The sequence below is a fragment of the Takifugu rubripes genome, chromosome 22 (assembly GCF_901000725.2).
Source record: "Takifugu rubripes chromosome 22, fTakRub1.2, whole genome shotgun sequence".
Classification (NCBI taxonomy): domain Eukaryota; kingdom Metazoa; phylum Chordata; class Actinopteri; order Tetraodontiformes; family Tetraodontidae; genus Takifugu; species Takifugu rubripes.
The window spans coordinates 6,963,284-6,977,571 of record NC_042306.1 but is presented as its reverse complement, the minus strand read 5'-3'; the positions used below and the strand labels follow the sequence as shown (position 1 = coordinate 6,977,571).

General features: G+C 41.1%; 1 protein-coding gene and 1 long non-coding RNA gene across 4 annotated transcripts; both read left to right on the top strand.

Annotated features, from left to right (window-relative positions):
• Positions 1–3,644: 3,644 nt before the first annotated feature.
• Positions 3,645–4,977, top strand: ptf1a (pancreas associated transcription factor 1a). The gene is made up of 2 exons (XM_003975508.3): positions 3,645–4,342; positions 4,454–4,977. The coding sequence occupies exons 1-2, from the start codon at positions 3,724–3,726 to the stop codon at positions 4,657–4,659; spliced, it is 825 nt and encodes a 274-aa protein (XP_003975557.1). The 5' UTR covers positions 3,645–3,723; the 3' UTR covers positions 4,660–4,977.
• Positions 4,978–5,580: 603 nt separating this feature from the next.
• LOC115248055 (uncharacterized) lies at positions 5,581–10,588 on the top strand. Of its 3 annotated transcripts, none has more exons than XR_003887093.1 (2): positions 5,581–5,807; positions 10,038–10,588. It is a non-coding gene; the product is annotated as an uncharacterized lncRNA (long non-coding RNA). The 3 variants fall into 3 exon arrangements; XR_003887095.1 differs by lacking the exon at positions 5,581–5,807 and adding an exon at positions 6,034–7,205; XR_003887094.1 differs by lacking the exon at positions 5,581–5,807 and adding an exon at positions 7,213–7,942.
• The last annotated feature ends 3,700 nt before the right edge of the window (positions 10,589–14,288 follow it).

The following is a 14,288-nucleotide window of genomic DNA, read 5'->3' as shown; positions in this document are numbered from 1 at the left end:
TCTATCTATCTATCTATCTATCTATCTATCTATCTATCTATCTATCTATCTATCTATCTATCTAGTACATACATATATACATATATCTCAACAAGCTGAGATTTCACTGAGTAATAAAGGATCAACTTGTAGATCTCTCTTAATCCCATCAAATCCTTCTTGAGGCATCAATAGCCTCTGGCAGAGTTGGACTCTCTCTGCCCTCCTCAGATATTAGCCCCTTTCTTGGTCTGGAACAACCAGATTAATATCTTAGTCAGTTACAGACATTAACAGCTGTGCTTCATACTGAATGAAAATGCGCTTTAGTATAGTTTGCTGAGGGCAGCAAAGTGTTTAGTGCTGTTGCCGCATAGCATGAAGATTCAAGGTTCAAATCCTCTATGGGTTTGCATGCTATTCCTGTGCCTGTGTGTTTTCTGTCTGGGTTCAGCTTCCTCCCACATTCCAAAGATGCAAATAATGAAGAGAGGTGGCTATTTTAAATCAACCAATCATAGATGTGAATGTGAGCATGTGTTTGTCTACAACAGGCTGCTGGCCCATATACCATGCCCTTCACCTGAAGGAAGATGGAATAGGCTCCTCTGTGTGTGTGTGTGTGTGTGTGTGTGTGTGCGTGCGCGCGCACCTGTGGCACTGCCATACGGTTAGATGAATTTATGAAGGGCTCCTTAATTTGTCTGTCAATCTACAGAGCAACTACCTCCTGTCTGTCCTTGTGCATGTGGTGTGATTCCCAGACCTTCCCAGTGCTGACACAGCAGCTTGCAGAATGACACCTTGTGACCTGTTTTCATGTGTGTGTGTGTGTGTGTTTGGGGGTGTGTGTCAAACAGACAAACAGAGAGTCACACACGAGCACATGCAGACATTTGCCAACAGAAAAACAGTATTATACAAATGTATTAATATCTTCCAGCCATTGTATGCTGGGAAATACACAATAAATAAAAAACTGCATTCAGCTACGAAGCCATAGTTTAGTTTTATTGTATTTTCTATAGAAGTAATGGTGATTTAAGACTTTTTAATGGCATTTCCATTCAAACTGACCTCCCCACAGCATCTAGAGATGATCATTGCTTTTTTGACAAGTTCTGTTTAAGATGAATGAACTAAACTGACTAAATAACAGCTCGTAAATTGTGACAATACTTAACTGTCGATTTGTTAGGAGAATAATAATTATATTATTTATTGTTATTTAAGCAGTTCAAAGTAATATTTATGTCTATTGATGAATATAATGAAGAAGATATTTTAATTCAGGAAATGAGTGTGACAAATATTAATGGATTTGGCTCCATATTTCTGGTCATTTGTACGAGTGTGCAAATAGTCTATAAACGGCAGGGACAATAGCAGTATTTGAGAATTGTATTTTGAGTGTATCATTCTAAGTATCATCTGATTATCTAAATTAATGCTTTGTTTTTAAATATCAAAATTCAAATGGAGCTCAGATATCTCAAAAACATCATAAAGATCTTAAAACACCCCAGTCTAACTAGCTCTGATAAAGGATAAAGATGCATCCAATTAGTTAAGATACTGTTTTGGCAATCCCTTTGTCATACAGATGGATAATCCTCTGTATGAGGAGATTACACAGGATTATAATTGAGGATTAACTACAACACTAATTCCACATATTGGTCTCCTGAACTTCACTTTCTGGATTTCCGCGCTTGACAGCCAATCTGTTCCGGAGGTGGCCCCACAAAATCCATGCACAAATCTACATCCCTATGAATTCTCATAAATATTAATTCAAACTTTTAGAAGATAAATAAATAGCAATATCAGGACACATTATTGTTTTGCTGTTTGACAGAAAAGGAGATGACTGTTTAATTGTTAAAAATATTCGGCAAGTCAAGTCTTTATAGTCTACATCGACCTACAATTATTGTTGCTGATTACAGTTGCGTTAGCTGTTGCTTTTATTATCAGCATGCGACGCCTCTGGCGACCATACTCACAAATATACTGTGTGTGTGTGTGTGTGTGTGTGTGTGTGTGTGTGTGTGTGTGTGTGTGTGTGTGTGTGTGTGTGTGTGTGTGCGTGTGTGTGTGTGTCCTATTGCATGCTGCAAACCGAGGTGCAGCATGGGAACCAAGACACTTGTCCGCGTGTACACGTCGCCCTGTTAAGCGTGACGTTACATTCATCAATGTGGTGGCGTGGAGCGCGCGGTCACGGCGCTTTAAAAACCTGCACGGTTCGAATTATCATGCGTTTTTCAGCAACGCAATGAAGGATTTGTACAGACGTGCGCAGACGTGTGCGTGTGGCATGTGTGTAAAGAAGGAGAGCTCATGTCCTGAGAGTAGAATTTGTTGTATCAATTAATGTCGTAATTATGAACAACAGCAAATGACTGTCTTCAAGGCCCGTTATGTCAATTCTGGACTGTCACCGTTAAACATAGCTGGATTTTTGTGTACAGAAAACCACAGAAATCAAGTTTGCAGGAAACAGCCCTGCATGTGGATATTACACAAAGTATGCAGCTATCGAGAGATTGGTAGATGCAGATCTACGGGCTCCTGGTGGCTTTGTTCGGCACCTGTTCGGTGCTGGGACGTGCATGTATTGTTGTGTTTTGTTTGGGACGTGTGGGCTTTCAGCTACAGCTTTATTATGTAGACAGACAGCGACACAAGCCTCATTTATAACGCAACATGTTGCATTGACTGACGATTGCGACGCAACTGGCCTCCTTCCCACGGCCGCGACCCGTATTGCAGCTTTCTATCACACACGCGCGCATGCACGCCGCACACACAGAGTGGTCCATTTTGCAGAACAAAGTCCAGACTGAATAGAGTGAATAGATGGGTACTTACACTGCAAACACCGGTACTCTTTCGCGACTCCGCGATGGTTTTGTCACATGAGGTGTCAGAGGGGCGTGTGCCCACCACTGTGCCTTTATTTGTTACCAGCTCCTAAACTAAAAACGGTTTCTGATGGCACAAGTGGCGCATCGACCAACTGGTGCATGTATTTAGGAAGGCATTGTCCACTTTCTGAGTATATGACTAAATGAGCGAGTTTTTCCTCCACATCACGATATTTGTGTATAGGAGATATATATACACGAGTGCATTTTATAAAACTTTTTTTAAAATCTTTTTTTTTTAGCGACGAATTATTAGTTAGTAATGAAGGGTTTGTGTTTTGCACAAGTTCCACCTTTACCTTTAAAAGTGTCCGGTCAAGTCGATGTTGAACATAAGTGTAATAATCGACATAAAACTAACATGAAGCCTTGTTCTTGAATAAACTTACAGTCAGCGCGACACCGCACCGAGGTGATGATGAGACCTTTGTGCTAATCCGCAGTTTCATTATTATTATTAATTATTATTATTATTATTATTATTATTGTTCATTATTTTGGGGAGTATGATTTTATTCAATTTTATTGTTCTTCTTTCCCCTCTTTGTGCCTGTGTATTATTCGTGTCGGCTCAAAAGGTCAAAAGAACCAGAAGCGTAAAAGGGGCGTGACGAGTTCTCGTGGAAATCGGGGTGCGTCGCGCGGACAAAGCTGTGATTGGCTCCATGTCTCAGCCAGCGGCACGCGACTCAGGCTGTCACTATAAAGTATCCTCGCGTGCCGGCGCTTGGAGTAAATGTAAAAGTTGACCCTGCAGCAGCGAACACACAAACAGGGCTTATTGTTCGTGCAACAGCACCAGAATAATACAAACATGGACAGCGTCCTGGAGCCTTTCTCCACCCTGGACTCCTTTTCGTCTCCTCCTTATTTTGACGACGACGAATTCTTTACAGACCACTCTTCCAGAGACGCGACCCTGGATACAGACGATTTTCTGGATGACGATGTAGACTTTCTCACCAGTCACTTCCAGGACTATTACAGCAAAGACGACAATAAAGCAGCCCATCACGATGGAGACTACGACATCGGCAACTTGTCCTTTTCCTCCTCCTCCTCCTCTGGTTTCTCGTACGGTTGCGCCGACAGCACCCCGGAGCTGTCCCCGCAGATGGGCCAGCACGGTGTGCCGCTTTTGAAACGCAGAAGGCGAATGAGATCGGAGATGGAGATGCAGCAGCTACGACAAGCTGCCAACGTGCGGGAGCGCCGAAGGATGCAGTCCATCAATGACGCTTTCGAGGGCCTCCGCTCGCACATCCCCACCCTGCCTTACGAGAAACGGCTGTCCAAGGTCGATACGCTGCGCCTGGCCATCGGATACATCAACTTCCTGGCAGAGCTTGTGCAGTCCGACCTCCCGATCAGGAATAACAGCAGCGAGACACATACACAACCGAGGAAGGTCATCATTTGTCATAGAGGAACTAGTAAGTCTGGAACTTCGCATAATATTCGTATTGCAAACAGGTAGCAAAGCTGATGAAGATGAACAAAAATTTATTATTAATTATTAATGTTGATGAATGCTTTTCCTTCAGGGTCGCCCTCCCCAAACGACCCGGATTACGGTCTGCCGCCCCTGACCGGTCACTCTCTCTCCTGGTCTGACGAGAAGCTGCTTCGCGAGCAGAACATCATCCGCACGGCTAAGGTATGGACCCCGGAGGACCCAAGAAAAGTGCACAGCAAAACGACTCTGTCGAACATTGAAAACGAACCTCCGTTTGGCCTAAACAAAGTGTGATTTGTTCTGATCAAAAGCACATTGGAAATATGAAGACTGTGAACTTTATTACTTTAATGCGCATTTGAGTGCGCACTGTCAAACTGTGAACACTGAGTGGAGCTTCTACTGTACATGTAACAATGCTGTAGCAATATAAGACTGATAACGTCATTTTTTTTATCACGTTGATAATTCTATTTTGTAATTAAGGCAACTGGCAATCATATATTTATTTTGATAATATATATTTTAATTTAACTGTAATTGAAATGTCAAATACTTTATATAGTTCTACTCTGATTTTATTTATATTGACTGAATAAAAGCACTTGAAACTACATCTGTTCCTGAAAATTTGTGTGATTTGTAATGACCGTATATACTTTTACTTCAGTTTTTGTCGTTGATATTCAGTATCAGTATTTTATACCTCCTGACCTTCTTGATTGACAGATGAAAGGGGGGGGGGGGGGGGGGGGGGGGGCACGACTAGACTCCAGACTGCAGTTTAACTCTCACAATTTAATTCAGATTGTTCTTACTGGTATCAATCCAATAGAACATATCAAAATACACGAGTCCAGAGAAAATAAATGTAGTGTAATATTTTGGTGTCAACACTCAGGGTTATTCATGAACTATATTGTTGGCGTTGGATTATGGCGCATGAAAACCGACATTATGCAAAATATATGTGCTTTTAATGTAATGACGTCAGAGACCAATTATCTGAAAAGTAAACTGGTGAAAACTCTAAACAAAGCACCTGAAACATCATATTTGGTCTATGATATTTTGTGCGCCACAGGTATTTCTGAAAACGGAGGTAGTGAAATGATGAAGATATAAATGTATTTGTAGCTTGTGGTGACTTACATCTTAATACTATGCTAATGAGAAGCCTGTGGAACAGCTGAAGGTGTTAATCGAGCAGTTTAGTGTGAGGTCGCGTGTTGAATGCTGCCAGGTGCTGCATGGACCCTTTTCCATGTGGTATCCGCATCTCTCTACATCCGTCCGCATGTGCCTCCCGGCCCTGCGGCCTCGTGTCCGCCTCGACAACATCACCGCGCTTCTCGCATATGAGCCATGTGCAAACCCGGCGGCTGCTGCAACATGTAGAGCACTGCTGTTAGGACTGGTGTCAGAAACCCCTCACATAACAGGTTGGTAATCACGTATTTATCATTATTCATCCATGCATATCATTATTATTGCTCTTTTTTAAAACTGAAATACTGTTAGAGATCATTTTATTCTCCATCTCTCTCTCTCTCCCTTACACGCACACGCGCGCGCGCGCACACACACACACACATGCACTCACTCTCTCGCTCTCTCTGTCTTTCTCTGAAAAGTAATCTCACAGTCCACCCCTGCAACTCCAGTCTAACGTTAGTGTTGCGTTTATGAGTCAGCGGGCTGAAAAGCTATTGAAGCGACACCAGATCTTCGTGTCTCGGAGGTTTTGGTGCGCAAACTGTCATTTCACGCTCTTTAGTGCGCTTCAACCAAGCGGAAGGGAAGGGCTGAAATTCTCGCGCTATCTTGTCACTCCGACCGAGGGCTTGGCAAGGCTCTAAGGGACGGGGGTGTTTGACTGTCTGACAGGTTTTATTCCTTTTAGTTTCCAGCAGGCACGGACGTATAGGACGGCCGTGCAGAGCGGTAATTTGGTTAATAAAAGCCCGGCGCCCTGAGCTGAATAGTCGCCGTTTAACTATAGAACAGAGAAGGATTTTAATGTTTATCTAACGCTCTGGTTTTTGGAAAATAGCAATTTATGTGATTTCTTAAAATAATTTTCTTATAACTGCTCGTTTTATTGAATTGAGATCTGAATTAGTCACGGAAATGGAAATAATAACTTCCGTTGAGTTTCTTGCGCTGAATTCCAAATACACATGTATTACTATTGAACATTCATTTGAAAATGTTCTGAAACGTTTATTGCTGACTTACATATTAAATTCGTTTTGGCTGAAATTTAGCGTAACTCTTTAAATTAAGTGATGTTTTGAACTGGAGTGGCAGACAGATAAACGTTCTCGGCTCTGTTATTATAGTGAACATATTTCCAACACACTGTGTAAAGATACTTCATTTTTCCGCGCATCTGATATTTTTCGGAACTAAATCTTGACGCTCAGTTCTATGTCATCCCAAGACTTTATTTGAAAACAGAATTTACACTTTTACGCACCGACGCTTTACATAAATGTGCGCTGAAATTACACCCATAGCTGAAAATTGGAATTTTTCTTAGTTTGAAAAAGAAAAATAGATGAAAAAAGACTGACCAGAAAGGTTAATTGGGATTCGGTTAAAAGTAACTCATGTGAAAAAAATTAGGAAAGTCGCCCTTGATCATCCGAAATACGCTATAAAGCGGGGATCTGACGCGCTAGTTGACAGCTCCACATCGGATTAACTCGAAGATTATTTTGTTGTAGAGATATTCAGCGGGTGACATAAACACTCTTGGGGGCTTTCTGCTGGTGAGCAACACGTGTCTGCAGGATACAAGGTGTTAAGTGGAGGAGGGAACAGTGTGCACTGGAGAGGTGAGATAAAGCTTTTGTTTTACACCATCCAGTATAAATGACATCTTTGGCGTTTACTCGTTCCCGCTGGGAAAGATCAGCTTGTGTCATGGATGCACCTGGTTGTTGAAACTTAGGCTCTTTTCATGTCCTTATTGCGTCTGAGTCCCTGGACAGCAGCTGCCCAAAAACAAGCAAAGAGAGGCCCTCGCAGTGTCTTCACGACGGGTTGGCACAGTTTTCATAGTCTTTAATCTCCCACTAGCCTTTGTGAAGGTCACAATGTAGCAACTGTAAAGCATGCCGTTTTGCAATAAAAACAGATTTTCAATGATGTGACACTGGACTAAAAGCAGAACGCGGGCCAATCGCGCTTAACGTGTCCCTCAGTTTGTTTTGTGTGCCCAATTAAAAATCAGGTCTTTGGTGGCCCTCTGATAGACCAATTAAATTTAGGTCTTCGGGCTTTTTTTCATGGACCAATGAGGATTCGGAGCACTGTCCTTCTCGGTATGCTGATTTTCTTGACATCACCTGGTATGTTTCTCCTCAAACCAGTGCAGCCATGAGCACACGGCTCACAGCGCCCGCACCTTTGTTTCCGGCACAGATAAGTCATTATAGTGGGGTTTGTCTGAAAAATCCTCTATTAGCTATGTTTTGTGCCATATTTTATCCACTAGATTAAGCAGATGCTGCGATTGTACAATCCAAGCTGTAGAGCTACTCAAGGCTGAAAGAGAGACGAGCACTCGGTGGTGAGTAAGAGGGAGAAAAGGCTTTGGGCACATCTTCAGAGAAATAAAACATTTAGAAGCTATAAACAGACTTCAACCTGCTCTATTTCAGCCTTTGTGTTGTTTGTGAATAATTAATGTTAATAGGGACAGGTTTGTATACTTTGAATGCGGGACCACAGGTGCGGAGTGACAGGATGAATAACCGGTCCTGATTTTTGCCAAGGCTCGAGGGCTCTTGTCCGGAGTCTCCAGGCTGATGGAAAATATTGTCATGTCTTTGATTCGCAGCATTACTTTCACCGAGAACAAAGCCGGGTGATGAAAAGCTTATGTTGGAGTGAAACGGGCGATGACGGTGGCCGCTTCAGACCGCTGAAAGAAAGAAAAAGGGGGCGAGTCAATGGCAGCGCGCGCTTCTGGTTTTGTGCGCAAGTGCTTCATCTAACTCAAATAAAAGAGCCTTTCCAACTTTTAAAAAAGCACGTTTTGCCACTAATAAAGCCTGGACGGCTGTGACCATTAAGCATATGGTGCGAAGGCGCTGGGCTTTTGTCCCTGCGAAGCTCTTGAGATACAAACTTGCGTTTCTCCTGGGATATTAAACTTCTCAATAGCACCAACTTTATGCGTCCGCAGCAAGTACCTCCGAGCGCACCAGCAGTTTTGGCCACTGTGCAAAAGGCGTCTAAGAAACCAAGTAGTTAGGAGCCTAAAGATTATTTTATTAGTTTACTAGACAGTGTCTAAAGATTAGGGATGATATTTTTCCTAGATAGGGGGTTACTTTGCTTTGGATAGGTTCCAAAAGCGCAAAAACATCCACAGAAGCGAGAGCGCATGCGGACACGAGTTAATGATTTAGCATGTGAACATTCTGAAAACTACTTACAAGGTTGAATTAACATTTTCTCCATGAATGTGGCATGAATTATGATTAATAACTAAAATACCCTGAATTGATAATAACTAAAAAGTCACTAGAAAACCTTCCCTGGAACAACTCATCCACAGTCAATTCGTGCGTTCACGCGTAAAGGCAGATTCCAGTATTACTTCCATGCGTAATGATCCGCTTGTTGCGGACTCGCACGCGATTATTATTATTATTATTATTATTATTATTATTATTAATAACACTGTATGTATGTATGTATATATGTATGTATGTATGTATGTATGTATGTATGTATGTATGTATGTATGTATGTATGTATGTATGTATGAAATCAACCATATATCTTAAATGCTTAAAAATCAATTTGAATATTCTGCAAGCTATCAATAGATTTCCAATATGTATTTTATTTTCTTGTCCAAGTTCTAATGGTCAAATAGTTATATGGTGCGTGCGAATACGTCCATGTAAGCCCATCTATCCGTGTGCTTGTATGCGCGCGCACGCGTATTTGTACGTGCGTGTGTTTGGGGCGGGGCGGGTCGTGTGATGGAGCCAGTTGGTTGCCTCTTGCCTCTGAAAACCCTCCTGGTGGACGGAACACGGCGGCCTGACCTCCGTGCCAGAGAACGAAAGATGTGCTTTTCAGTGAATTAGCCATAAAGACTCCTTGCTATGATCTTTGTTACGACTGAAAGCAGAGGGGATATGAGTGGCATTGTGCACAGCTTTTGCGTGCCCCGTCATGAAATATTACAGTCCATTCACGAGGAAGCCAACCTGAAAGGATATGGAAATGAACCAGACGGGTCTGATTTTAGACCGAATTTCATGGCACAAGACAAAAGATTTAAACTTCTAGGCTAATAAATAAATTATATTATATTATATTATATTATATTATATTATATTATATTATATTATATTATATTATTGGTTACACGATCTAATAATGATTCATGACTTGTTGAATTTCTTCAGAGTAAGTGGATAATCCATCTGTGTAGCTTTCCGAACTCCCTGAAACTTGAAAAAGTGATAAATAACAAATATGTTAATTTCAATCACGGCCGTGCGTCTTTTCTCCGACACTCTGATCCCCGTCGTGTGTAAGAGGACTTTCTACGCACCCAGTCTTCTTTGTTTAGCCCTTACGATGGAAAGGTTTTTTTTTAAAGGCCTTTTTTAATTTTTTTTTCCTTGATCCCCCTCCCCCAGGGCCCTTACTATGTCGGTTGCCAGGCTTCAGATGTGCAAAAGCATGCATCATTTTTCACCAGCTCTCCGTTCTGATATCGACAAAAGCGGCTGCTATGGAACAGCCTCTCCGCTTGTTCGTTGGCCTGAACTTCACTGATGTCCGACTGCTCTCTTTTTCTCGCCTGAACGCAGCGCAGCGGGGATGGATTTGCAAGACAAATGCGGCTGAGTGTGTGCGAGGGAGTCAAGTGGCACAAAAAGGCCGTTTCAGCAAGCCGAGGGGATGGAGAAAGTCAGCATTATACGCACGTCAAATCAATCAAAAACAAAAGCGCACATGAGGAAAATACCGAGTTTATGGTTAAAGAATTGTATTTTTTCCCTCTCCTATCAACCAAGAAATTATTCCATATTCAAACAATAGTACTTCATAAAGAAATAGTCATAACGTTTACATTCAGAGGTTTCCGAATTTTTTTTAAATTTTGCAGCATAACGGATCTCTGTACTGTTCAAAAGAATCAAAGGAAAGATTCAAGTAAACAGTTAATAAACATGTTACACTAAAACATTCAACATTGTGACTTATTGTCTGAACATTAAAGTATAGCTTTCTCAATGAAGCAAAGAAGACAAAACATTCAAAGACTGATGCATTTGATTGCTAAGATTTATTCCCACGTGTGGCAAAGTATGGCTTCTGCTAAATCTGTATTTATTCCCCAAGTACCTTACAGTTTTGTATCTGCTAATCTAGAAGTTAGCAATCATGTTCAAACATTGAAACTGCAGCATCCAGAACAGTGTCCTGCTCAGAGATTGATGTTACATTTTTGTGTGCTATGGACAAGTTTGGTGAGCAGATATACAGTAAATGAGAATATTTATGTTCATTTACTCATTCATCTGTTTCAGTAAAATGTTGATTTCATCATGATCTCATCATCTCCTTCCAGCTTTACTTGCTGATATCAGCAGCTTCCAATAGCTTGTAGGCAGAAAAAAAACCAAACTCCAGCCCTCGCAGGAAATGCGATTAACCCAGGAGTGCTTCAACTCGGCTGGAAGCCCCCTGCAACCAGCTACTGTTCTTTATATGCTCTCCAATGAAGGCCAATTACTTTTAGTGGGAACTCTGGTGTTGACATTATATGTGTTGTTCTTGTTGAGATGGAGAGTTGAGCTGTGAAAGAAGAGGCGGACTTGAAGTAGAATCCCTCCTGAGTCGCTTCAACAGGCAATAAAATATACCTTGGTAACCATGGAAACTGGCTGATATGTGGGAGATGCCATTAACATTTTACATATATGCAGTTTACTTACTTGTTTACTTGTTTCTTTTCCTGATTTCCTGAATAATTACCCTCATGAAATTAAAACACACTGTACTGAAATGTATTTCTCATGTTCTGATAGTCACAAAACAATTAAGAATTTCCTTGGAATCCTGAAGTAAAACATTTGAACATACATTGTTTCTTTTTTATTACTGGTTACAAGTAAGTCCCCCCAAATAATAATAATAATAATAATAATAATAATAATAATAATAATAATAATAGTAGTAGTAGTAGTAGTCAGCATCAACATATACATTTTGAGTGTTGAATTTAAGGGAGTGGCCCCACCACAATCAAACAAAATTTCATGTTAACTGTGAAAAGGTTTTTCAAGTGTGGGAAAAGCATAAAGATTGTGATGATACATGAATTCAACATCAAACTTTATGTTTCTAAACTACAATTTAATGAGAAAATAAATCCAACCAACACAAAACTGATCGAACATGGACATTGGCTGATGGAACATGAATAGGCACAGCCAAACCATTTAAAAAGGTATCACCTTCAAATGCAGCCAGTGATGGTTTTCTTAGTCATGCAGCAGGGACGGTCAAAAAGGAAAAATATCTGTCCAATAAGTGTCAAGTAAATAAGATGTTATTGGATTCTCATCTTTTGGTAATGTAGGAGGTGCTGGTTGAACTAATGAGCAGTCTCCTCAGTGCTCAGTCTAATTGACAGCAACACGAGGAGAAAGCAGCTAATTGATTATAGGCTCAACAGGGAATGATCGCAAATGAAATCAGGTTAGATTTCTAAACCAGTTTACATTTTGTACAAACAGCAGGGGATGTGTTTAAATACTGCACCTGCAACATGTGAACAGTGCTCTAAGGAAAGCAGAATGACTGGCAGATGGCTTTAAAACAAACAGTTTCAGATCCAAATATAAAGTCTCAGGATTCCTGATTTCCCTCCATTCAGCCTCATCATCCCTGCCATAAATTCCCCTTTAATTTAATGCCAAAATCCTAAAATCAGTGCGACCAAAACTGTGACCTTAATAAAAGTAAAGATACATTTAGAATGTATCTAATATTATTTTTTTCTAATAATTTATCTAATATTAATATTAATTACATCATTTTATAACATTTGACATTGTTTAATGTACACTGATAACAAGTATAATTGTTTTAATTTTTCTTAATCTACATCCAACATTTTGTTTCAAAAGGCTTTAGTGTTTTTATCTTCTTAGCTTTTGCAAAGAAACTGGGTTTAATTTCTATATGCACAAAAGTATAATATTCTAAAACACAGAAACTCTTTCCTTGTGCATTTTTGCATTAGGTTTGAAATGTTCTTTGGGTAATATTGGTCAACGCCTCTCAGCCTATTGAGCATTGTTTATGGTTTTGTGTTGCACCATAGACTGACTGTTCAGCTCCACCTGGTTCCGTTGGTTTAATTCATCCCAAGTAATTTTTTCTTTTTTATCTAATCTATCAAAATGAATGTTCTGTCCGGCCTATGGGAGGGGCGACATGACATTTCCACAGCAGTTTCTAAACAGGTCAGCCAAGGGAACCATGGAGTCCAAAGTGGTGGGTGGGGAACACTTTTAACCAAAACCGTGTAACCGAATCTAAACCAGTGGTAAAACCCATTCAGGAGTGCAGGAATGGAGAGAGCCCTGACAATACCATACCATTCATGAGCTTACACAAGCCAAGTGGAATGACTAGGGAGGGGTTTTAATCAGGCAGAAAGACTTTTGATTATGTTGCCAGACTACAGAACCGCCTACACAAAGCCTCATCTTTTCGTCTATAGATATATGTTTACTGAGGAGCTAGGAGCCATGTTTAACCATGATTCTTGCAGAAATCAGAAAAATGTGGCAGTGGTTATCCTGGCAAAGTTGTGATTAAGTGAAAGGAAAGTGCAGAGGATGGGGACTGGGAAGCTGGGAGTCAGTCTGCCCTCAGCCTGACCTGCAGCTTTCAAGGGGCTTGAACACATCAGAAATCCTATTGTGTGACGTGATTAATTGAGAGTGATAACTTACCATGAACACAGATTGTTATAGGCTTTAATGTGGTAGGCCTGGCTTTTTAAATGCTGCTTTCACATTGCTTTGTAGTCCAGCATATGGGCCCAGACGTATTCACTGACAAAAGACGAACAGAAATTTATCACGCTTGTATGTCCTGCTAACAACATATTCCCCCTCTCTTTCTCTCTTTTTAGTCTAAACACAGATTTTCTCTTAGACACACAGGCTTTGGAGCTTGCGACACTGAAAAAAGGACTCCAAGAGTGGCAATAACATTTTTCTAAAGCAGAAACTCTGGCCATATTTTTACTACTATTTTGACTATACGCCGGTTCACATTTGCATAAAATCACATGACATTGACACTAATACAAGAGAACTTAAATGTCTGGTATAGGTAGAAGACTATCAGAGTGAGCTAAATTAAACATTTGCGTCTCTGTCTCTGTCTCTGTTCAAGAAAATATGAATACATGAAGCAGTGTGGAGGAATTCGGATAACTTTCTGAACTTTAAATTATATCCCAGTAGACATTCTGTCAGAAACCAGATAAGAACCCAAATGCGACACACGAGTCTGGCTGAACACCGCTTTATTGTTGGACACAGACAACATACAGGATTCTCCGGGGAGCGAGCAGAACAGAATAGTCGGGGACAGGCAAGGTCGAGATCGGGCAGAAGGCAGACAGAGTTTACAGGGGAGCAGGCAAAACAGAACGGTCAGGAACAGGCAAGGTCGGAACCGGGCAGGCAGGCAGGCAAACAGGAATACGCTGGAAAGTCATCGGGAACGAATAACGATCTGGCAGAGAGCAGGTGTGCCTCCGGGGTTTAAGAAGAGTGCTCATTAGAGTCCTGATGCACAACAGGTGTGCGGGGCTAGGCGGCTCACGGGCATGATTGCCCACAACTGTGACACATTCT